General features: G+C 39.0%; 2 protein-coding genes across 4 annotated transcripts in view; one reads left to right on the forward strand and one right to left on the reverse strand.

Annotated features, from left to right (window-relative positions):
* Window positions 1–26431, reverse strand: part of KLRG1 (killer cell lectin like receptor G1) — a 371299-nt gene that overhangs the window by 57667 nt on the left and 287201 nt on the right. The gene's annotated exons all lie outside the window — the stretch shown is intronic.
* The window catches only part of LOC101686874 (pregnancy zone protein), a 55639-nt gene continuing 49816 nt past the window's right edge, over window positions 20609–26431 (forward strand). Inside the window, exons 1-6 of the mRNA XM_045073219.1 lie at window positions 20609–20748; window positions 23034–23217; window positions 23965–24136; window positions 24278–24330; window positions 25046–25066; window positions 25528–25696. Coding sequence (XP_044929154.1) covers window positions 20666–20748; window positions 23034–23217; window positions 23965–24136; window positions 24278–24330; window positions 25046–25066; window positions 25528–25696 — 682 coding nt within the window. The 5' untranslated portion in view covers window positions 20609–20665. The remainder of the gene's footprint in view (window positions 20749–23033; window positions 23218–23964; window positions 24137–24277; window positions 24331–25045; window positions 25067–25527; window positions 25697–26431) is intronic.

Here is a 26431-nt window from a genome sequence, read left to right on the forward strand (position 1 = left end):
CATACCTTAAAATAGAATATAAATCTTGCCTTGAGAACAAAAGAATAATGTCGCTAGTACAGGAGGCTCAGCAGATCAGACAGAAGTCAAGCCAGTGCTATAGAATCTGACAAAAGCTGGGGGCAAGACAAAGAATTAGACCCAAGAATCGAGCAAGGCTCCCTGGAAGGTCAGAAGCGAAACCCATCTGACTGCTATTAAATCTCTCAGGGGCATTCTACCCTCTCCGGCATCACCTTGAACCAAGGGGCCTTATGAGAAAATAAACAGGTTTTGGAAATGCAGCCAAACTAACTCTGTTCAGCCTTACTTGACAGCAGAGGCAAGACTCAGGGAAAGTAAAGAAAGACAGACAAAAATCCTCTAATACCGCTCCATTCCTTTGGGAAGTGCTGAGAATCAGAAATATCCCAAGCCCCAGATATTCTGAGCTTTAGCCCCGGTCCTCCTCCCTTCTTATTAGCACACTGCCTCATTTGCAATAATAGCTGCTACACCACACTGCCTCTGGCATTGTTTCACATTACAACTCACTACTGTTTATCAGCATAGTTCCTGCAATGTTTCAAGCTCTTTGCTCACTTCTATTGACGTTGGTCAGCTCAAGTCTTCAGATGAGGATATATCAGAGTGAGAACAGAAGTTGCTGCAAAAGGTACAGAAAGCAAGGCTATTATGATCAGATGCCACAAAACCAAGATCTCACATATCGAACGAATAGATCCCAATGCATCCTATCATCTAGTTTAGGGAAGGCATAAAAGAAAAGGGAGTAACAGGGACAGACTGATTTGAAATTAGATTCTATGTAGAATTTCAAAGGAATGGGGGCACCTGAGTGCCTTAGTCAAGTGTCTGCCTTCGGCTCAGGTCATGATTCCAGGGTTCTGGGATTGAGCCCTGCATTGGGCTCCCTGCTCAGCTGGAAGCCTGCTTCTCTCTCTCTCCCATTCCCCCTACTTGTGTTCCCTCTTGCTGTGTCTCTGTCAAATAAATAAATAAATCTTTAGGGGGAAAAAAAAGAATTTCTTTTTTTTTTTTTAAGATTTTATCTATTTATTTGACAGACATAGATCACAAGTAGGCAGAGACACAGGCAGAGAGAGACACAGGGGAGGCAGGCTCCCCGCTGAGTAGAGAGCCAGATTTGGGGCTCGATCCCAGGACCCTGAGATCATGACCCGAGCTGAAGGCAGAGGCTTAACCCACTGAGCCACCCAGATGCCCCAAAAAAAGAATTTCAAAGGAATGACTATTCCTCTTTCAACAGAAAACAAGACATTTAGATACTTCAATCTTTTCTTAAAATAGAAAGTTACACAATTTAGGGACTGTATGTTCTCCTCATCAGCTTTAGAGTAGTTACTTCTCTGAATTTCCCCAAAGAATGTTAATATAATTGAGTTCTTTTTTTTTTTTTTAATTGAAGTATAGTTGACACACAATGTTACATCAGTTTCAGATGTAGAATATAGTGTGGACAACTCTGGGTAAACAATGCTACAAAAGTAGTTAACATCTATCACCATACAATGTTGTTATAATCGTTATAGTTTCTTTTTTTTTCTTCCTTATCCTTCTATTTTTTATTATTATTATTAACATATAGTGTATTATTTGTTTCAGGGGTACAGGCCTGTGATTCATCAGTCTTACACAATTCACAGAGCTCACCATAGCACATACCCTCCCCAGTGTCCATCACCCAGCCACCCCAACCACCTGCCTGCCTCCCTTCCAGCAACCCTCAGTTTGTTTCCTTGGATTAAGAGTCTCTTATGATTTGTCTCCCTTTCTGGTTTCCTCTTGTTATATTTTTTCCTCTCTCCCCCTATGATCCTCTGCCTTGTTTCTCAAATTCCACGTATGAGTGAGACCATAGGATAATTGTCTCTGATTGACTTATTTTGCTTAGTATAATACCCTTTAGTTCCAACCACGTCATTGCAAATAACAAGTTATAGTTTAATTCTTTTTTTTTTAAGATTTTATTTATTTATTTATTTATTTGACAGAGAGATCACAAGCAGGCAGAGAGGCAGGCAGAGAGAGAGAGAGGGGAAAGCATGCTCCCTGCTGAGCAGAGAGCCAGATGTGGGGCTCCATCCCAGGACCCTGGGATCATGACCTGAGCCGAAGGCAGAGGCCCAACCCACTGAGCCAGCCAGGCGCCTCTATAGTTTAATTCTTAATAAACTGTTCTCTATGACTTAATTCTACCCAAAAGAGAACACGTAAAACAATATCAACACACAAACAATCAACATGAAATTAGCACTAAAAACCTAACTAGGATTTATTTTCTTTGTATACTTTATTTACACTGACAAGTTAGAATTTGATTTTTGTACCAGGTTATCTCAGGATTAATAAAGAATTAATAAAGAGCTCTCCTCCAGAAGACTGCTGGATGGACAGGAAGGATCTGAGGGTCATATAGGAAGTGGAGCCCACCAGATTAGCCCTGCAAGGAGAGTAAGATCTCTCCCTCTCTCTCTCTGTCTCTCACACACACCTTTCCTTTCTTCTTTTCCAGCTCTCTGGAACTGCTTCCTCTTCATGCCCTACTCCTCAACCCAAGTGTTTCCTAGCCTAGAACTTACTGGATTCTAATAAATGAAGGTAAATCACTGAAAAAGGCACTGAAGCCCTTGCTACAGTCTCTTTGTTCCCATGATCTCTCTCTCTTCTGCTCCCTCCCAAATTCCACCAGCTGTTGCACAGGAATCTGCTATCTCCTTGTTGTTGGACCCGTATATTTCTGGCTCTAATGTTTTCTTTTCATTAGACTTGTATTTCAGGCCTAATTCAAATCTGTAATAGTCACCATCCTTCCACCTCCAGCACACACACAGACACACATACAGGAGTACACAAACATCTTCACTTAATAAACTTTCACATCGCTTCCCACCTTTGTGTCCACAAGATTTATTCTTTGACTCCATGAGACAAGAACCTTGCAATCCTACAACACTTTGATCCTTTTTTCTATTGTATTATGATCAGAGACTATGGACAGTAAAATCAATACTTAATAAAATCTGTTAAAATTTTATTTGTGGCAACATAAATGACCATGTTTTACTAATATAGACTCTTGAAAGCAGATGAGTCTTTAAACTTGCTTTAAATAAAGTGTGTTGCTCATATTGTTGACTGCTCTGTGCTTACTCAATGCTGTTACTATTTTTAGCAACTCGCTGTGTTTCTAATGCTCATCTAATGTTTGTAGATTTATGTTCTCTGATTTAGTATCTTCTTGGTAAATTATCTTTTATTGCTGTCTATTATGTAATGCTGGTCATTAACCAATTTACTATTTTCAACCTTAAATAACATCTTGCATGCTGATGATATACGAACTCCTGATTTGGGTACATCTTCCATTCTCCCATTTCTTTACTTTAGAGTTTCTATAATATTCTTGTTTTAAATGTTTTTGTAAATTGTTTTAAGTTGAAAGTTCCTTTTTTTTTTTTCAGCTCAATCTGGTAGTCTGTGTTTTAATGAGAGAATTCAGTCCATTCATGTTGTGTGGTAATTATATTTGATATTGTTTCTGATTTACTTCCTGTGAATTATTTAATTACTTCATTGTAGAAGCATTATAGTACAGTAGTAAAAACATAGACACAGGAAGCACACTACCTTGGCTAAAATGTCAACCTTACCACTTGCAATCTGGGCACATTTTGTAACATCTTTTGCTTCAGTCTTCTCAACTGTGAAATATGTAGTACCGCAAGTGGGTCCTTCGAATTGAGGGAGAAAGGTGGGGACAATCTCTGGTAAGGTAAGTCAAGCTCAGCCTCTTGCAAGAACATATGTGGAAGAAGATTCCAAAGTGAAGTAAACGTGGCTAGAAGAGTCCGGCAGAATAGGGTCAGGGGATATTAAGGAAGCAGGACTTATGCATGTCTCCTGTTTCAATTTCTGGAACACCATGAACTTCAGGCTTCTGTCAATTGCAACCTGTCATTTGCACCTGCACCATCTTATGGATTACATCTTACTACTTTGCAGTGAAATAGAATTAATGTAGCATCTGTTAACTGAATAGCAATTGTCTATTAGATAGTCTTTTTAACTCTATCAGCACCCATTTTTTCTAAACAGATTATGTAACCTTGTGGTTTTTGCCTTTACAAGCCTATACTACTCACTTTTGATTTTGGTCCACTCTGTCTCCAGAATTCCAATCCATTGACTCTAATGGATTTGGTTACTTTACTATTTCTTTTTCTTGGTCAACACCTCCTGCCAGATCTGAATTCTCCAGGTACCGGCCCCTGCTCCTTGGACTTCCAAGGAGGCTTTGGCTGCCCAGATGTGAATCTCAGCACTCTGTTATTTTTTTTTAATATTTTATTTATTCATCTTGACAAAGAGAGAGAGTGGGAGAGGGAGAGAGGGAATATAAGCAGGGGGAATGGGAAAGAAGGCTTCCTGCTGAGCAGAGAGCCTGATGCAGGGCTCGATCTCAGGATCCTGTGATCATGACCTGAGCTGAAGGCAAATGCTTAATGACTGAATGACCCAGGCACCCCCATCTCAGCACTCTTGATGCACTATGTAATATAATATAATATAATATCACATAATTTTGAGGGGCTGTCTACAAGTAATCCTATAGTAGATAGAAAGGGTTTGAACATGTTTTCTCCAGAGACTTTTGCTTCGATTTCAGTAGCAGACCTTGAAAAGAAAATCTGCAGTCTTTTGTCTACCACTTTCAATGTGGCTGACTGAGCTTTTGAATATCCACAAGCCCAAATAGGTAGCCTTAAAAGAATAGTGCTAGAAAACTGCTGAGCCTTAAATCTGCTTACTGCTTAGCAGGGGTCACCTGGGCCCAACTTGGAAAAAAAAAAATGTTTTTATGTGAGTAATTTGAGAAAAATAACACGAGAACTAAACATAATGAAAGACAGTAGCAAGTAGCTAAGAGAAGTTCACCAAACCCCTGGAACTTGGGACAGTTTTGATCTATTAAAAATGAGCAATTGGGGAAATTGGCTGAGAAGTGTTATAACAAATAGCAACCATTGGGCTTTGGGTCATCAGATTAATTGTTTTATTACATTTCTAATGTCCCGAATTAGGAAGCAAATGTCTTCTTCCCAAATGTAGGTTCTCTGAGGTCGGCGGCTCTGGGAATGCAGGAGGAACAATAAAAATGGCCGCCAGGCCGTCATCTTCCAGGCTGCCCTCTTCCTTAACCCATGACTCTCCCACCAGAAGAACGTATGCTGAGGACACGAGGACACGTCACCAAAAGTAACCCAATACCTATGCAGGAAATAGGAGCATCAAGAGTCCCCCAACCCTCCAATCACCGAATACCTTACCTTGTATGGCTGTGAACCTATGTCCTGTCTAAACCCAGATAAGAGACCCACTGGACCCATCCCGTGTGCGACTTCCCTGACTCAGGACTCTCTTCTCAGTCGGGGAACCTCACCCGAGGGCACCTTTAATAAACATTTCCTTGTGCCTATCTCGCCTGGTGTCATGTTTATCTCACCTGTAAAGCCTTTCAGGTTCAAAATAAAATTCTTTTCCTTTCAAAGGATTTTCCTAAAACTCAACTGACCACGGATACTAAACCAACCCTCTTAAAAGGACATAACTGAGATGCTTGAATTTCAACCCTCTTGAAGGCCAGTGATATTCCATACCATGTCCCTCCTCTGCGGGACAAGACACATGAGATGGCCCCCCAGCTTCATGGAAAAACCCACTTGAGGACAACCTTTCTCTGCTCTACAGTATATGATACAATCTTTAAAGAACTATGACTTTGACAAAAATTAACAACATCTGAATGACAGAATTGACCAGCATTGTTTTCTTTGAAGCATCTTGATCAAAGGGGGAAATGTGAAAAAAGGGGAAGCATGTAAAAGAATTTCAATCTAAAATGGAAAATCTCAGGCAAAAGTCAACAAGGGAAAAGGGAGGAAAAACATAAGAAAACATGAGAAAGAGACTGATTTCCCATCAATGCCTTATTTATAGAAAACTGAATTTTCTTAAATGATAGGGAATTGGTCAGGGGTTCCCTGACCCCTGGTCAGGGGTGAGGGGTTCCCTCACATAAACCTTGGGGAATTTTTGCTGTGGATTCCAGAGATGTGAACAATGACCTCATCAGGTTAACCTCACAAAAAGCTGACTTGAGGGACACCTGGGTGGTTCAGTTGGTTAAGTGTCTGCCCTCGGAACAGATCAAGTGCCGGACCCTTGGCCAGGGTCCAGGGATCAAGTCCGGGCATCAGGCTCACTGCTCAGCAGGGAACCAGCTTCTCCCTCTGCCTCTGCATACCACTCCCCCTACTTGCTCTCTCTACCTCGCTCTGACAAATAGATATATTTATTAAAAAAAAAAAAAATGCTGACCTGAGCTTTATATGTATGATTGGACTGGTTTAGTCTGCTCAGGGAATTTTCAAAGCTGTTTTCTGTGTTTCATTTTCACAGTCTCTAAGTGGACTCTCCCCTCTTCACAGTCCCTGCCCAAAAAAACAGCCCACCTCAAACCCTCAACACACCCACCTGCAGCCTCTTACACTTTCTATGCCCCTAATGGCAACTCCTTTTCTATTCCCAAATGAATTCATCTTTTTTGGACAATTTTGAGCTTGCCCCAGTTTAACTCTTTATTCAGTTGGCAACTTCTTTCTTCTTTTTACTACTTCATCTTATATTTCATAATTGACATTCTTCTTAACATGCATTTATTTTTATATTTTTCAGTTTCCATTTTTAGCTTATTTTATTTTTTTCATGATTGATTTGAGAGAGAGAGAGAGAGAGAGAGAGAGAGAACTCTCTGCAGAGGGAGAGGGAGAAAGGAGTCCCAAACAGACTCCCTGCTGGGCTCCATCTCAGGACCCTGGGATCACCACCTGAGCCAAAACCGGAAGCCAGACCCTCAGCCAACTGCCACCTAGGCACCCTAATTTGTTCACTATTTTCATAGTTTATTACAGCATTTCAACCATATCTTTTATGTACTTCACCTTGTCATGGAATTACCTATGTTTTATATTAGAAAGCATTATTCCAAAGATACAATTGTTTCCGTTTCTGGACTTTTCTCGCAGCCTTGAGGAAGTTCTAATTTCCTAAATAACCACTCTGTTATTTCACTTATAGCTTCCCCTTCGCAATCCCAATGCTAAAAATTTGAAATGAGTCATTCTAAAGGTGTATAACTCCAAATCTCCACCACCATCCCGTAACACTTACACAGCAGTGATCACTCCATAGATAGTCCAATTCTTCCAAGGAAAAAATAAAATATAAAATACATAATATTTAACATACAGTCAGTGATGACTACATCCTGAAGAGGTATTACTGCATAATTGGAAAGAGAGATTGCAATTTACAGAGACATCTTAAATATGCAATTACCTCTAATTCTCTATAATTATCAATTACAGAGAAATCTTAAATATAAGCTCAACATCTATTTGTTAATAGTAACCAGCTTGCTTCCAGTAGCGTCTCAAGGACTGTTCTCCCCTGCTTCTTGTAATAAATTCATCAGCTGATTTGCCAACAGGTAATTAAGAGAAACTTCTATTACTTCTGTTACTCTACATTTTCAACAAATAGAAGTCCTTCTTTCTGCATTTGATTTGATGAGAAATAATAACAATAACAATAATGATAATGTTTGATTGATTACTTGGGCAAGATGTGAAATGAAATGCATAAAAAAGTCAGGCATTTATTTCAAGCTTAAAACTTTGCGACATTATTTTGTCTCAATATCTGGAGTCCAGTTTTATTCTACAACTGGCAATACTTATAACTCTACCTCCCATTCTACACACACTAACATGGCAAGGACACTCATTCTCACCCACTCACAGTTGCTCAATGTACTGTAAAAATATCGTTCTTTGAAAATAACATTGGTTTAGAAATATATCCAAAAGCAATGATGTCTTCTGTAGCACTTTTTAAATAGCTTTATTTTAAGAATTTTTTAAAACTTTTCATATAATTAACACATCAGATTATCAATGACACAAAGTCAACTCTTTTCATGGTTACTTACTCTCCTCTAGTCCTTGTTTATGTAAATATTTAATGCTGCTATTAGAACCATCCCTTAGCTTTGTGATGATTTACCTATGTTAATTAATGTAATACAGTCATACAGGAGTTATTATTATTAAGCCAATGTTACAGCTGAAGAAGCAGAAGCACTGAGAAGTTGTGTAATTGGCCCAAGACGGCAGAATACCTGAGTGAGTCTATTCCGTTAACCCCTGTGTTGTCCAAACTTAAGTCCAGTTGAAATATTCCCAGGGTCACCTGGGTGGCAGTCGGTTGTGTCCAACTCTTGATTTCCACTAAGCAGGGTCTGCTCAGGGTCGTGAGATTGAGCCCTGCATACAGTTCTCTGCTCAGCGTGAAGTCTGCTTGTCCCTCTGCCTTTGCTCCTCTCCCTGCTTTCTCTCTCTCTCTCTCTAATAAACAAATAAATGACTTTTTAAAGATTTTTTTTTATTTATTTGAGACAGTGTGAGAAAAAGAGAGAGAGTGCGTGCATGAGCCAGAGAAGGGGCAGAGGGAGGAGGAGAAGCAGCCTCCCTGCTGAGCAGAGAGGCCTCCGCAGGACTTCATCCCAGGACCCCAGGAGTATGACCTGATTCAAATGCAGATGCTTAACTGACTGAGACCCAGGTGGCCCATATAAAATCTTAAAAATATATATTCTCACTCTGTATTTCAGATTTCTTCTTTTCCAGATACTTTTATTGCTTATATGAACATTATTTTAGCCAGGAAATGATATCAAATTATTTTATTTATTACTTCATTCCACAAATATTTATTGAGTGTCTATTTAACAGATGACTGGAATTTCATTAAATTTTCATTACTATTAAAAATTGGAATGCTGTGACTTTGACCTCTGACTTTGACATTTGGCTCAAATCTACCATTCATGTTCATCTTTGGCCTCAACCTATTTCAACATCATTTCTGGATCCCCCATTTTGTGTATAATCAATAATCCTATCATCTTTGTAGGTAATAATTATATAAAATCACTATCATAATGTTACTAATATAATTTAGATATAATTTGCAGATATATTTTAATATATGAATACTCACTTAGAGTTATATGTATTTTGGATCTATCTTGGAGTAGGAAACTACTTTCAGCCCCTTCCAAAAAGAAAATTCAAAAAATTGATATTTTCGGGACACCTGGGTGGCTCAGTCGGTTAAGCATCTGCCTTTGGCTCAGGTCATGATCCCAAGATCCTGGAATCAAGTCCCGCATAGGGGTTCTTGCTCAGTGGGGAGCCTGCTTCTCCTTCTGCCCACAGTTCCCTCTACCTGTGCTCACTCTCACCCTCTCTCTCTCTCTCTCTGAAATAAATGAACAGAATCTTTTTAAAAATGTGACATTTGCAAAAATTCCCTTAAGACATCAGAGCCCACTATTGGCCTTATACATCCAACTGTCCCAAACATATTCCTGGAATAAAAAAAGATACAACATTATAAGTGGGTAATTGGGGCTCATTTTGAAATTTTCTGTACTCATACATATTGTAGCAGTGGGTGGCAGAAATGATGACAACTTTCATTTAAAGTGCCTCCTCTTTTCCCCAGCCATTGTCAATGTCTATTTCCTCTGAGAGTTCCATAACAATAAAGCAGAGAGTGTGGGAAGAAATACTGAAGGGGGCATCTGTACTTCAATGTCCATAGCAGCAATGGTCACAATCACCAAACTGTGGAAAAAGCCAAGATGCCCTACAACAGACGAAGCGATAAAGAAGATATGGTCCATATATACAATGGAATATTATGCAGCCATCAGAAGGGTCAACATGGACAGGCCTGGAGGAGAGGATGCTGAGTGAAAGAAGTAAAGCAGGGAAAGTCAATTATCCTATGGTTTCACTTACTTGTGGACCACAAGGAATGACATGGAGGACATTAGGAGAAGGAAAGGAAAATGAATTGGGGTAAAGCTGAGGGGGAGATGGAGCATTAGAGACTGTGGGCTCTTATAAACAAACTGAGGGTTTTCAGGGGCAGGGGGTAGGGGATGGGTGAGTCTGGTGGTGGGTATTAAGGAGGGCATGTATTGCATGGAGCACTGCATGTGGTGCATAAACAATGCATCTTGGAACACTGAAAAAATAAAATAAAATTTAAAAGAAAAAAGAAATTCTTAAGTGGCAATGTCCTCCTGCCTCTGGGTAACAAGTACCCAGCAAGACTCTACCTTACCCTAGAATTTAGAAGTCAAACAATGATCATAGGATGTGTATTTATGGGTTTATTAGGATACAAAAATGAAGCATTACTTGTCCTATCAGAAATGTTTTATCTGACCAATTATTTTGACTATGAGAACTGGCTTTGCAAAATTAGGTTAGTGGTGAACATTTACTAGAAATTTAATCAGCTAAATGTGTGAGTCATGATTTAGTAAATAAGTAAAGAATTTTATGAGGTTTTTGTTTACAAAACCATAATTGATTTAGAAATTATTTAATTTTCCAAATTTTTAAAAGTATATTAGCTGTCTTTAGGTAAGAAAGTAACAATCAGTAACACCTTATAAGTACTGGTAAGTCTATTTCATGCATTTCCTAGAAACTGAGAATGAGATGGATTCTAATGACTGAGTTCCAAACTCTTGTGCAATTGACCTAGTTACCAGTGATTTGTTTTCAACGAAATTAAGGAGGCTATATTTTTAGCTGAGAATTATAATTATATAACTACAACTATATTTAATGATAATTATAATGTGACCTTTGGCTTATACCTGAGACACCTAAATACTTAAATGATATTGTTCTAGTTGAACCTCTCTCATTTCTCTCTTCTCTGTGTGAACAAGATTGCTTGGTGCTCAGACCTACATGATAGGAAACAGAACAGGAAAATTCTATAAAAGAAAAAGAATAGAATAGAAAAACTAGGAGGTAAATAGATAGTGGAAACTTGCCTTAATAGAGCATAAGTAATATTCATTCAAGGATACAAAATCTGACTGCAGAAACCAGATCGATGAAATGTACAATTTATTTCACTAAGAAATTATTTTCCAATAAAATTATCTCTTGTGCTTCATATTCAATAAGACCGTAGTAGATATAGATGGTCTTGATAGGTAATATACTGACAACACTTGTAATGAGAATTCAATCCAGAAAAATTGCATTACTACTCAGAACCTTATAGGTACAAAAACTTTTTAGTGATTTTGATTACCTTAGTTACAGAAATGAATGATAAGGTGTTCATTAAAATATATTGAAGAGTACAGGAACCTGGGTGGCTCATTTGGTTGAGCGTCTGCCTTCGGCTCTGGTCACGGTCCTGATATCCTGGGATCAAGCCCCACATCCAGCTCCTTCCTCTGCAGGGAGCCTGATTCTCCCTCTCCTTCTGCCTGCAGCTCTCCCTGCTTGTGTGCTTTCTCTCTCTCTCTTTCTCTCTGTCACATAAATAAATAAAAATCTTTTTAAAATTTTAAATAAATAAATAATATTGAAGAATAAAACACCAGGATGAAATTATGTGGGGAATTACAATGGAAATATAAGATTAAGAAGAAGCAAGAATGATGTAAAATTTCCAACTAGCAACAAAAGAATGCAACAAATGGATGATGGTAGACATAAATTACTGACAGTATGTACAATCCATTGGATATGTTTAAAAAGTGGAATTATAGTTTTATTTTTAAAATAGCAGTATTTATAATACACTTTTTTATCACCTTGCACATGACAAAAAAATTTAAGTTAAGGAAGTGTGACGAGTTACACGTTCAATAAAATTTTTCAGGGAATATAACTAAAAATATTGAAGACCAAAGAACGTAGAAGTTTTAGTTGAGAATGCTGAGAAAAGTATCATTTATGACACGTAATATATATATTAAATATACCTAATAAAATTTACAATTAAAAATCAATATGGAGAAGATGGCAGAGAAGTAGCAGGCTGAGACTACTTCATCTAGCCGAGATCAGCTAGATAGCTTATCTAAAGATTGCAAACACCTGCAAATCCATCAGCAGATCGAAGAGAAGAAGAACAGCAATTCTGGAAACAGAAAAACAACCACTTTCTGAAAGGTAGGATTGGCGGAGACGTGAATCCAAAGCGACAGGAAGATAGACCCCGGGGGGAGGGGCCGGCTCCCGACAAGTGGCGGAGCAATGGACCACAAAATCAGGACTTTTTAAAGTCTGTTCCGCTGAGGGACATCGCTCCAGAGGCTAAACCGGGGCGAAGCCCACGCAGGGTCAGCGGGGCCTCAGGTCCTGCAGGGTCACAGAAGGATCGGGGGTGTGTGAGTGTCGCAGAGCCTGCGGGTATTGGAACAGGAAAGCCAGCTACAGAGACAGAGCCGACAGTAAGCTCCCAGCTCAGTGTTACCTTGAACCAGTTGCAGGCTCGGTGAGCTCGGAGCGCGGCCGGAGGTCAGGCAGATAGGAGTAACTGGGCGCTGTTCTCTGAGGGCGCACTGAGGAGTGGGGCCCCGGACTCTCGGCTCCACCAGGCCAGAGACCAGGAGGCCGCCATTTGTATTCCTGTCCCCCGGAACTCTACGGAAAGCGGAAAGCGCTCAGGGAACAAAAGCTCCTGAAAGCAAACCTGAGCGGATTACTCAGCCCGGCCCCTGGTAAGGGCTGTGCAATTCTGCCTGGGGCAAAGACACTTGAGAATCACTACACTAGGCCCCTCCTCCAGAAGATGAACAAGAAATCCAGTGGAGACCAAGTTCACCTACCAAGGAGTGCGGTTTCAATACCAAGGAGAGCAGCAGAATTCCAGAGGAGGAGAAAGCAAAGCACGGAACTCATGGCTTTCTCCCTGTGATTGTTTTTAGTCTTGCAGTTCATTTAATTTTTTTCTTTTTCATTTTTTGTTTTTTTTTTTCTTGCCTTCTGGTAAAATTTTTTTTAACTTTTACCCTTTTCTTTTTTAACGTTTTTTAACTAGTTTATCTTATACATATATTTTTTCTTTTTTATATTTTATCTTTTACGTTTTCTTTTTTTTAAATTCTTTTCTTTCTTTCTTTCTTTTTTCTTTCTTTCTTTTTTTCTTTCTTCCTTTTTGAACCTCTTTTTATCCCCTTTCTCCCCCCTCACGATTTGGGAACTCTTCTGATTTGGTTAAAGCATATTTTCCTGGGGTTTTTGCCACCCTTTTAGTATTTTACTTGCTCCTTAATATACTCTTATCTGGACAAAATGACAAGGCGGAAAAACTCACCACAAAAAAAAAAGAACAAGAGGCAGCACCGAAGGCTAGGGACCTAATCAATACAGACATTAGTAATATGTCAGATCTAGAGTTTAGAATGACAATTCTCAAGGTTCTAGCCGGGCTCAAAAAAGGCATGGAAGATATGAGAGAAACCCTCTCAGGAGATATAAAAGCCCTTTAAGGAGAAATAAAAGAACTAAAATCTAACCAAGTTGAAATCAAAAAAGCTATTAATGAGGTGCAATCAAAAATGGAGGCTCTCACTGCTAGGATAAATGAGGCAGAAGAAAGAATTAGTGATATAGAAGACCAAGTGACAGAGAATAAAGAAGCTGAGCAAAAGAGGGACAAACAGCTACTGGACCACGAGGGGAGAATTCGAGAGATAAGTGACACCATAAGACGAAACAACAGTAGAATAATTGGGATTCCAGAAGAAGAAGAAAGAGAGAGGGGAGCAGAAGGTATACTGGAGAGAATTATTGGGGAAAATTTCCCCAATATGGCAAAGGGAACGAGCATCCAAATTCAGGAGGTTCAGAGAATGCCCCTCAAAATCAATAAGAATAGGCCCACACCCCATCACCTAATAGTAAAATTTACAAGTCTCAGTGACAAAGAGAAAATCCTGAAAGCAGCCCGGGAAAAGAAGTCTGTAACATACAATGGTAAAAATATTAGATTGGCAGCTGACTTATCCACAGAGACCTGGAAGGCCAGAAAGAGCTGGCCTGATATTTTCAGAGCACTAAATGAGAAAAACATGCAGCCAAGAATACTATATCCAGCTAGGCTATCATTGAAAATAGAAGGAGAGACTAAAAGCTCCAGGACAAACAAAAACTGAAAGAATTTGCAAACACCAAATCAGCTCTACAGGAAATATTGAAAGGGGTCCTCTAAGCAAAGAGAGAGCCTACAAGTGGTAGATCAGAAAGGAACAGAGACCATATACAGTAACAGTCACCTTACAGGAAATACAATGGCCCTAAATTCATATCTCTCAATAGTTACCCTGAATGTTAATGGGCTAAATGCCCCTGTCAAAAGACACAGGGTATCAGAATGGATAAAAAAACAAAACCCATCTATATGTTGCCTCCAAGAAACTCATTTTAAGCCCGAAGACACCTCCAGATTTAAAGTGAGGGGGTGGAAAAGAATTTACCATGCTAATGGACATCAGAAGAAAGCAGGAGTGGCAATCCTTATATCAGATCAATTAGATTTTAAGCCAAAGACTATAATAAGAGATGAGGAAGGACACTATATCATACTCAAAGGGTCTGTCCAACAAGAAGATTTAACAATTTTAAATATCTATGCCCCCAACGTGGAAGCAGACAACTATATAAACCAATTAATAACAAAAGCAAAGAAACACATCAACAATAATACAATAATAGTAGGGGATGTTAACACTCCCCTCACTGAAATGGACAGATCATCCAAGCAAAAGATCAGCAAGCAAATAAAGGCCTTAAACGACACACTGGTGCAGATGGACATCACAGATATATTCAGAACATTTCATCCCAAAGCAACAGAATACACATGCTTCTCTAGTGCACATGGAACATTCTCCAGAATAGATCACATCCTCGGTCCTAAATCGGGACTCCACCGGTATCAGAAGACTGGGATCATTCCCTGCATATTTTCAGACCACAATGCTCTAAAGCTAGAACTCAACCACAAAAGGAAGTTTGGAAAGAATCCAAATACATGGAGACTAAACAGCATCCTTCTAAAGAATGAATGGGTCAACCGGGAAATTAAAGAAGAATTGAAAAAAATCATGGAAACAAATGATAATGAAAATACAATGGTTCAAAATCTGTGGGACACAACAAAGGCAGTCCTGAGAGGAAAATATATAGCGGTACAAGCCTTTCTCAAGAAACAAGAAAGGTCTCAGGTACACAACCTAAGCCTACATCTAAGGAGCTGGAGAAAGAACAAGAAAGAAACCCTAAGCCCAGCAGGAGAAGAGAAATCATAACGATCAGAGCAGAAATCAATGAAATAGAAACCAAAAAGACAATAGAAAAAATCAACGAAACTAGGAGCTGGTTCTTTGAAAGAATTAATAAAATTGATAAACCCCTGACCCAACTTATCAAAAAGAAAAGAGAAAGGACCCAAATAAATAAAATCATGAATGAAAGAGGAGAGATCAGAACTAACACCAAAGAAATACAAACTATTATAAGAACATACTATGAGCAACTCTACGCCAACAAATTTGACAATCTGGAAGAAATGGATGCATTCCTAGAAACATATAAACTACCACAACTGAACCAGGAAGAAGTAGAAAGCTTGAACAGACCCATAACCAGTAAGGAGATTGAAACAATCATTAAAAATCTCCAAACAAACAAAAGCCCAGGGCCAGACGGCTTCCCGGGGGAATTCTACCAAACATTTAAAGAACTAATTCCTATTCTCCTGAAACTGTTCCAAAAAATAGAAATGGACGGATAACTTCCAAACTCATTTTATGAGGCCAGCATCACCTTGATCCCAAAACCAGACAAGGATCCCATCAAAAAAGAGAGCTATAGACCAATATCCTTGATGAACACAGATGCGAAAATTCCCACCAAAATACTAGCCAATAGGCTTCAACAGTACATTAAAAGGATTATTCACCACGACCAAGTGGGACTTATTCCAGGGCTGCAAGGTTGGTTCAACATCCGCAAATCAGTCAATGTGATACAACACATCAGTAAAAGAAAGAACAAGAACCATATGATACTCTCAATAGATGCTGAAAAAGCATTTGACAAAGTACAGCATCCCTTCCTGATCAAAACTCTTCAAAGTGTAGGGATAGAGGGCACATACCTCAATATCATCAAAGCCATCTATGAAAAACCCACCGCAAATATCATTCTCAATGGAGAAAAACTGAAAGCTTTTCCGCTAAGGTCAGGAACACGGCAGGGATGTCCATTATCACCACTGCTATTCAACATAGTACTAGAGGTCCTAGCCTCAGCAATCAGACAACAAAAGGAAATTAAAGAGTCAAATTATCACTCTTCGCAGATGATATAATACTATATGTGGAAAATCCAAAAGACTCCACTCCAAAACTGCTAGAACTTATACAGGAATTCAGTAATGTGTCAGGATATAAAATCAATGCACAGAAATCAGTTGCATTTCTCTACACCAACAACAAGACAGAAGAAAGAGAAATTAAGGGGTCAATCCCATTTACAATTGCAACCAAAACCATAAGATACCTAAGAATAAACCTAACCAAAGAGGCACAGAATCTATACTCAGAAAACTATAAAGTACTCATGAAAGAAATTGAGGAAGACACAAAGAAATGGAAAAATGTTCCATGCTCCTGTATTGTAAGGATAAACATTCTGAAAATGTCTATGCTACCTAAAGCAATCTACACATTTAATGCAATTCCTATCAAAGTACCATCCATCTTTTTCAAAGAAATGGAACAAATAATTCTAAAATTTATATGGAACCAGAAAAGACCTCAAATAGCCAAAGGTATATTGAAAAAGAAAGCCAACATTGGTGGCATCACAATTCCGGACTTCAAGCTCTATTACAAAGCTGTCATCATCAAGACAGCATGGTACTGGCACAAAAACAGACACATAGATCAATGGAACAGAATAGAGAGCCCAGAAATAGACCCTCAACTCTACGGTCAACTAATCTTCGACAAAGCAGGAAAGAATGTCCAATGGAAAAAAGACAGCCTCTTCAATAAATGGTGCTGCGAAAATTGAACAGCTACATGCAGAAAAATGAAATTGGACCATTTCCTTACACCACACACACAAAAATAGACTCAAAATGGATGAAGGACTTCAATGTGAGAAAGAAATCCATCCAAATCCTTGAGGAGAACACAGGCAGCAACCTCTTCGACCTCAGCCGCAGCAACAGGAACAAAGCCAAAGGCAAGGGAAGCAAGGGCAAAAATGAACTATTGGGATTTCATCAAGATCAAAAGCTTTTGCACAGCAAAGGAAACAGTTAACAAAATCAAAAGACAACTGACAGAATGGGAGAAGATATTTGCAAACGACATATCAGATAAAGGACTAGTGTCCAGAATCTATAAAGAACTTAGCAAACTCAACACCCAAAGAACAAATAATCCAATCAAGAAATGGGCAGAGGACATGAACAGACATTTCTGCAAAGAAGACATCCAGATGGCCAACAGACACATGAAAAAGTGCTCCATATCACTCGGCATCAGGGAAATACAAATCAAAACCACAATGAGATATCACTTCACACCAGTCAGAATGGCTAAAATCAACAAGTCAGGAAATGACAGATGCTGGCGAGGATGCGGAGAAAGGGGAACCCTCCTACCTGTTGGTGGGAATGCAAGCTGGTGCAGCCACTCTGGAAAACAGCATGGAGGTTCCTCAAAATGTTGAAAATAGAACTGCCCTATGACCCAGCAATTGCACTACTGGGTATTTACCCTAAAGATACAAATGTCGTGATCCAAAGGGTCATGTGCACCCGAATGTTTATAGCAGCAATGTCCACAATGGCCAAACTATGGAAAGAACCTAGATGTCCATCAACAGATGAATGGATCAAGAAGATGTGGTGTATATACCCAATGGAATACTATGCAGCCATCAAAAGAAATGAAATCTTGCCATTTGCGACAACATGGATGGGACTAGAGCGTATCATGCTTAGTTAAATAAGTCAAGCAGAGAAAAACAACTATCATATGATCTCCCTGATATGAGGAAGTGGTGATGCAACATGGGGGCTTAAGTGGGTAGGAGAAGAATCAATGAAACAAGATGGAATTGGGAGGGAGACAAACCATAAGTGACTCTTAATATAACAAAACAAACTGAGGGTTGCTGGTGGGAGGAGGGTGGGAGAAGGGGGTGGGATTATGGACATTGGGTAGGGTATATGCTTTGGTGAGTGCTATGAAGTGTGTAAACCTCTTGATTCACAGACCTGTATCCCTGGGGATAAAAATCTATGTTTATAAAAAAATAAAAAATTAAAAAAAATCAATATGCAAACGTTTTGAAGACACCCCATTTATTCTTGTGTGCCTGAAGTTCAAGCTACAGTGATGATTTTTGCTTCATCCAAATATGGATTTTTCATTTTAGTCTTTAGACATTTGGCCAAAATACAGGTTTCTTTGTACATTCAATAAGTTTATTTTTGCCTGGGAAAAGTAATATAGGACCTCTCATAAGTCATGTATTACTTATTATACATTAATTCATCCCACATTAAGCAGGTGGAAAGTGTGTTATTTATGGAAGTTCAGGAGTGGAGAGGGAGAGTACAAGAGACCTTACTGTAGTGGAGGGAAGGACCCAAAATAAGATAGAAGATATTTATATTCATTGAGCAAACATTTGCCACCTACTAAGGGCTGTGACAATGCTTTCTCACATTTTATTCTGTTTGACTTTGCTTTATGTCACCCATAGTTTATTATCCTCCCAGGAATTGAAATATCTTACATACCTATAGTTTTACAGTTCCCCAGGAGTGCCACATACACTAGCATCACTTCTCACTCTCTCAGATCATTTACCAAATGTAGACAAAGCGGCACCAGGGTGGCTCAGTCTCTTAAGCATGCGACTCTTCATTTCATTCAGGTCGTGATCTCAGGGTAGTGACATTGAGCCCCGCCTCTAGCTCCCCACTGGGCGTGGAGCCTGATTCAAATTCTCTCTTTCTCTCTCCCTCTGCTCCCCCCTTCACTCATGCTCTCTCTCATTCTCAAATAAATAAATAGATTTTTTTTAAGTACATCAAAAACAAAATGTACTTCATCTACGGAAATGCCTGTCTCTCACCACATCTTATTTTAAAGTGGTTCTCTACTAAAAATATGTCCACTTCTTTTTCTGGGGTCCCAGTTAAATTCGTGTAACAATGTGGATCTTTCTTATTTTCAGGATTCCATGAATATAGATTCTAACACCCCAATCTCCCTTGGAAAGAAAACAGGATGATGAATCACAATTGATAACATCTTTTAAAAGATAAAATCTTTTAAAAGATTTTATTTATTTATTTATTTATTTATTTATTTATTTGACAAAGAGAGAGAGAACACAAGCAGGTGGAGCAGCAGGCAGAGGGAGAAGGAGAAGCACACTCCCCACTGAGCAAGGACCCACAACGTGGGACTTGATCCCAGGATCCCAAGATCCTGACTTGAACTGAAGGCAGATCCTTAACTGTCTGAGCCACCCAGGCACCCTGATAAAACATTTTTATATTGCTCAAAATAGAATTATATAAGAATGTTCATCCAATAAAGGTCATTCCTTTAGGGAATAAAATGAGTTAATTGGCTTTAATTCTAGATGTTCAATGAACTTAGAAATAATAAGTATGCATTCCATTGGTTGTATCCATATGAACTTGCATTTTCTTTACAAACAAACATAAAGAGAGCTATGAATTGCACACGGTAAGCTGCTAACCAAAGGAGAGATTGTCTTCATATTTATTTTCTTTAAAATACTCTGATAATACATTATATGTTTATTTAAAATAAATGAAATCCTGTGATAAATTTCACTTCTTTGTTTCATTAAAGAACCAGATAGGATGAAGCCAAGGGGAATATGTGATGTTCCCTAGACTATTAAAAACTGATATGGGAGATGTACATTAATACTTCTTTTAAAAAAGAAATTGAAGCAGAGAGAGTCAATTATCATATGGTTTCACTTATTTCTAGAGCATAACAAATAGCATGGAGGACAAGGAGAGATGGAGAGGAGAAGGGAGTTGGGGGAAATTGGAGGGGGAAGTGAGCCATGAGAGACTATGGACTCTGAAAAACAATCTGAGGGTTTTGAAGGGGCGGGGGCTGGGAGGTTGGGGGAACCAGGTGGTGGGTATTAGAGAGAACATGGATTGCATGGAGCACTGGGTGTGGTGCAAAAACAATGAATACTGTTACATTGAAAAGAAATAAAATGTTGAATATAAATAAATAAATAAATAAAAATAAAGAAGAAATTGAAAGTCAAAAATATTGATTGATTTCATCAAGTCATATAATTTATTTTGTTTCTTCTTTAAAATATTTAAGGTACTGATTAATAACCAGAGCCAGTGTAGCCTTCAAGTCCTATTTCTCAAAGACTTAGAAAATTTGATAAAGTGGATTAAAGAATACTGATAGTTGTAGAAATAATCTGGAATTGATTTCTTTATACGGGAAGTAGTTAATGTGTTACAAAAGTCAACGGTTATCAGTTTCCTTTCACTGCCCATCAGGTAAAATAAAAACCGGAGATTGCAAGAACAGAGTTCAAGGAATCAAGGACTCAGCTTCCTATTATTTCCTCTTTGTCTCCCCACCATGAGGGGAAATCAACTGCCCAATCCAGTCTTGATTCTGTTTCTCCTGCTCCTTCCCAGAGATGCTTCCACTGCTTCAAAACCGTAAGCAACATTTCCAGAAAATTCTATGTCCTTCTCTATCTCATTGTGCTATCTGCCTCTTGCTATGTTTCTCTCACTTATTTTCTGATTTCCTCTGAAGTTATCGGCTGTTGAAGGGGTTGGAAAGGGCAATAAATTGTTATGGCTCATTTGGAAAGGGGCATACTCCAGTTCTAGAAAACACAGAGATGTAGGGCAGTAACATTTATGAAACATTCACCAAATAAGAATACAGCATTATACAATATTCAGTTAATAATAACATAAAATCCCTGCCAAAAGGGGGGGGGGTCATACTTTTATAATTGTCTCATGAAAAGGGCTGCTGTGTCTCGTCCACTGTGAAATGGCTCAGTGGCCCTATTTTCCCCCAGTCAGGGATCACCAGGACAGATGCATGACTTTTCACACAAGCCAGGCTTTGTGTGTCAGATCACCCAATGTGTCAACAAAGCTGTAGAGGCTGGCATTAGATCTTGGGAATATACAGATTAACAAAATGTGGGCTCTGCCTTCAATACCTCACAGTATAGAAAATAGGAGGAGACAGTGCACAGAGAAAGGAATACAGTGCAAAACCAGAAGCAAGCACTACAGGATTTTGTGAGAATGCCCACAGAGAAAACCTCCCTCCTCCTGGAAACTAAGCGATATAAGAGAAGGGGTGTCACCTAAGTGTGCCGAGAGAAAGCTGTTCTTGACCAAAGTCCTATGAAATAAATAGTATGTATCAAGATAGACAAGGACACTTCAGAAGGAGAGAGAGGCCTGGGCAAACCAGAGCATTGCAAATACGGCGCGTTTGAGTGGTTGCAAAGGATGGGCAAAGAACAGCAGGAAAGTGGTATTTTCTTCTGGGTGGACATGGTAATATATTTGGTGATTAGCCTTGCCTAGCTTGGCTTGTCTTCCAACATCAGAGAGCGTGAGAGAGAAAAGAGCTAAAATTGTTCCTGGAAAAATACTGCAAAGCAATTCAATTCCTCCTTACCTATTAACTGGTACCACTTTAGCGTCCTGAAATAAGCACATTCATGTCCTCCACATGAAACGCAAGACCATCAGTAGGTAGGTTCTTAAGGCTTTCATGATAATCAATGGGCTCATTACATTTTGTTGTTGCTAAAAAATTTTTTTTAAGTTTTTTCATCTTTATATACATATAATTGACAAATAAAATTGAAAAATATTTCAACTGTACCACCTGATGATTTCATATACACATATATGGAAGGATTTCTCTCTGGGTGAATTAACACATCCATCTCATGCATATTTACTCTACTTTTATTTTTCTAAGAACATATAAATTCTACTTCCAGCAAATTTCATTTATACAATGCAGAGTTGTCAACTATAGTCACCATGTTTTACATTATATCCTCAGACTTCATTCATCTTATTATAACTGAAAGTTTGTACCCTTTTACCAACCTTTCCATACTTCCATCAATACCCCTCCACCCCAGGCCCTGGTAGCCACCTTTCTATTCTCTGTCTCTATGAATTTGACTTTTTTTTTTTAAAAAAGATTCTATGTATAAGTGACAGCATGCAATATTATCTTTCTCTGGCACATTTCACTAATAATGATATCAAAGCCCATCATGTTGTTGCAAATGATAAGATTTCCTTTTGTTAAAGCTGAATAGTATCCCATTTCTAAATTTGAAAATGACTTCTTTTTTTAAAAAGATATTATTTATTTGAGAGAGAGAGAGAGCACAAGCAAAGGGGCAGGGCAGAGGGGAAGCGAGAAGCAGACTTTCTGCTGAACAGGGAGCCCAACGTGGGTCTTTATCTCAGGACCGCAAGACCTGACCTGAGCTGAAGGCAGACACTTAACTGAAGGCGCGAGAAGCAGACTTTCTGCTGAACAGGGAGCCCAACGTGGGTCTTTATCTCAGGACCGCAAGACCTGACCTGAGCTGAAGGCAGACACTTAACTGAAGCCGCCACCCAGGCGCCCCTGAAAATAATTTCTATCCAAAATTCAAAATGACTCCTTGATTGTTTATCCATAGCTTATGAATAGTTCTACAAATATTGTGAGGGTGAATATCTCCACAGCACAACAGCGGCTTATCAGTGCTTAACTGGTTGGAGGTTTCTGAGTTTCTAAGGTCTTTTGGATTGGCCTTTGAAGAATACATTCCTCTACCTTCTTGACGAAATCTGGCTCTGTTCTATGATTGGTGATTCCAGAAAAGGCGATCTAGAATACTGCCACAATAATGATGTCTTTCTAACTCTCCATGATTGATCCAGATGCCTCTTCTCCACAGGCAGTATCTGGTGCTGGTCCCATCACAGCTGTATGTGGGGGTTCCCGAGAAAGCTTGTGTCATGCTTAATCACCTGAATGAGACGGTGACACTGAACATAATTCTGGAATATGGAATGCAGACCAGAACCCTCCTTGCAGACGTGGTGACAGAGAAGAACTCCTTCTACTGCAGCCCATTCACTGTCAGTAGGACTCCTTGGGATACAGAAGCCTGTTAGAGGAAGACCATATTAGCTGATGCCTTGAGTCCTGACCCCTGACAATAAAAAAACATAATGAAAACACTGAGCAGTACAAAGTGGCTTTCAAATTAGATTCAAATTAGATTCTATTTGAACATATTTTCATAATATTTACAAACAACCCCAGTGCGATAGGCAAAATATAATAGTAGTGGTAGGAAAAGTTTCATTTGCCCTTAAACTTGTGATGGAAATAAAGTTCACACCATTACCATAAAAACACTAAAAGTCATAAATCTAAGTGACTTACTTAAGATCTCACAAGTGGTCACTGATTAATGTCTTGTCCTTGTAGCCATTTATTACATGAGGAATTAAATAGTTAAATGATACTGGCTTATTACCAATGATATAACACATAGTGTTGATGTTGACCAATGGAAAATAACATTTGATAATCATTTTAATGCCATCGTATTGCTGTGGAAATGAGAGCATGTTATTTCCTTCATGCCCATGACTGTTTGAAGAACTAGTTCCTTTCATTGCAGTGACATTTTCCCTTTAAATCAACAAAGTGTTACTGTCATGTTACATTAAACCTAAGAATCAATAAACCCAGGGACATAATTTTTGATTTATTCTTCCCTCGTTCTCTGGAACTGACCAGAGAAATAAGAAAGTCATGAAGGCTGAGACATTCAGAAGTGGGTCTACACAGATTTTTAGTTCTTTTCTACCTTCCAGCTTCCGGAGTTCCCGTCTTCCTCAGGGTTGATTACTGTGGAGGTGAAGGGGCCAACCCAGCAGTTCATAAAGAGGAAGACAGTGCACATCATGAAAGTAAACAGCCTTGTCTTTGTCCAAACAGACAAACCCATCTATAAACCGGGACAAACAGATATCAGGAACCAAATCAGCAAGGGCCACTTTATGGGGCAGGTGTGTGGTTCCCTATTACCTTATTCTATAGTCATGAAAATCCAGGCACGTCGTTATCTGTGTTATTTACCCTCGATTCCCACTGGGTAGTTTAATGGGGAAAATCTCTATGTTTCAGTGAGATTCCGCATTGTCTCTGTGGATGTTAGTTTTCGCCCTTTGAATGACACGGTAAGTCTCATTACAGTGGATGCGTTTGGGGGAAATGGGAAATAATGTCAAGCCCATTTTTTTGCAGAACATGAGACCAATACAATCTCCTAAGAGTAACACTGCTGGCGAATAGTTCACCAACTGCATTGTTAAACTATTCAGTTGAAATTATCCTTTTTTTAAAAGATTTTATTTATTTATTTGACAGAGGGAGAGAGAGAGAGATCACAAGTAGGCAGAGAGGGGGCAACAGGCTCCCTGCTGAGCAGGGAGCCCGATACGGGGCTCGATCCCAGGACTCTGAGATCATGATCTGAGCTGAAGGCAGAGGCTTAACCCACTGAGCCACCCAGGCGCCCCAGTTGAAATTATCCTTTTAAAGATCCCAGTAATTTTTATTGAACAAAAGAAAGTAAGTGCGCTTGATTTCTTCCTTAGAGAAATGGAAACTTTCTCGGAGATAAATTTCATCTGCAAAATAATTTTATTTGGACATTTTTACGATAGCATAACTTTCCTCAATTGTACAATATTTCATAAAGGTAAAGTCATGACTTCTCAAGAGCTCTATGTCCCAAACTAAACATGTAAACCAAACTGAGGCACATTTCCTTGATTGGACAAGAAATAGACAGACTCACTCCTCTCATCTAGACAACATATCAATGCGGATGAAATGGCTCTCTTGTTCTGACGTCTATCCCACACTCATACTATTTTTTTTTCTTTCCAGTTCCCAGTGGTTTATATTGAGGTAGGTAATATCTTATGCATCTCAGTTGGGATGAAGACTTACTACAAGTTATGTTCCATTGCCCCTTGCCACCCGTCTCCTCCCTTCCCACTAGCACTTCACCAAAACTAAACAGATTTCTCTATCTATCTTCAATCCTTTGGAGAGTGGAAAAGATGTAAATGAAGGGGGAAAAAATCCCCTGAAGACTATACAAGTTCATGACCTTCCAATATTTCTGACCAAATTGGATATGCATAATTTCACAAAGAGATATTGCGATCTGGAATATCTCAGAGCTGGTAAACTTGCTGCCCTTTGCTCAGTGTGGAATTCCTAGAAAACTTGGCTCAGTACGTTTGGTATCAACTTCACAACCATCTCTTACCCAACTCCCAATGTGTCCTCCCTAAAAAGCTTTTCCCCTACTCAGATTATGTATTTCAGTTGTTTCTATGAACTCATAGTATTTTTATCTATAGAATCCCAAGAGGAACCGAATTTTCCAATGGCAAAGTCTCAGACTACAAGGAGGACTCAGCCAGCTGTCCTTCCCACTCTCAGTGGAGCCCACGCTGGGTGCTTATAAGGTCAAGCTTCAGAGGGAGTCAGGGGAAGAAATAGAGCACCCCTTCGAAGTGAATGAATATGGTAAGAATTCTGCCTTTCTCCAAGACATTTATGACATTACTTAAGAGTTTAGGAGTTTTGACATATAGGTATAGGCAAAAATCTAACAGATAATAGTTGGAAATTAGCAAGTTTTTTTTTTTAATTTTTCCAAATATTCACTAAGAATCTTTCGTGTACTATCTTATTTAATCCTTGTATCAACCATCTGAGGCAGATACTCTATGGTCTCCATTTTACAAATGAGTACATCAATACTAGAACAGTTAGGAATTTACCGAAATTAGAGAGCCAGTTAGAGGTAAGAGAGATTTTAATAGGTCTATTACCTTATTCAAACCAAAATAGTTAACCAATGTAACATAGATCTGCATCATCTGTTGATCTGTATCTTATACCTCTATGATCTACACCTAGACTACTCTAATCAAAATGGTGAGACATTCAAGCCATCTTATTAGTTATCAGCCATGTGGATTTTCTCATGAAAATGAAGTATTTCATGCCATGGATGAAGAGACTGCTCACAAAAGCATCATTCCCCAAATTCACCGGAACTGCTATGAGGATTATAGAACAGGGATATATTACAGGAACAGCGAGCCTTACACACCTGTGAGAGAGGATGGGAAAGTAAGGGTCCAGGAGGAGGAGCTAGATCATAGGAAATGAATAACTAGTTCTCCTGAACCATGGGTGAGGAGGAATAAATTAGCACCTTCCAGGGTACCTTCAGATTCCAAAGTGGACCACCAA

Source organism: Mustela putorius, unplaced genomic scaffold (assembly GCF_011764305.1).
Source record: "Mustela putorius furo isolate JIRA1106 unplaced genomic scaffold, ASM1176430v1.1 tig00537227_pilon_pilon_pilon, whole genome shotgun sequence".
Classification (NCBI taxonomy): Eukaryota; Metazoa; Chordata; class Mammalia; order Carnivora; family Mustelidae; genus Mustela; species Mustela putorius.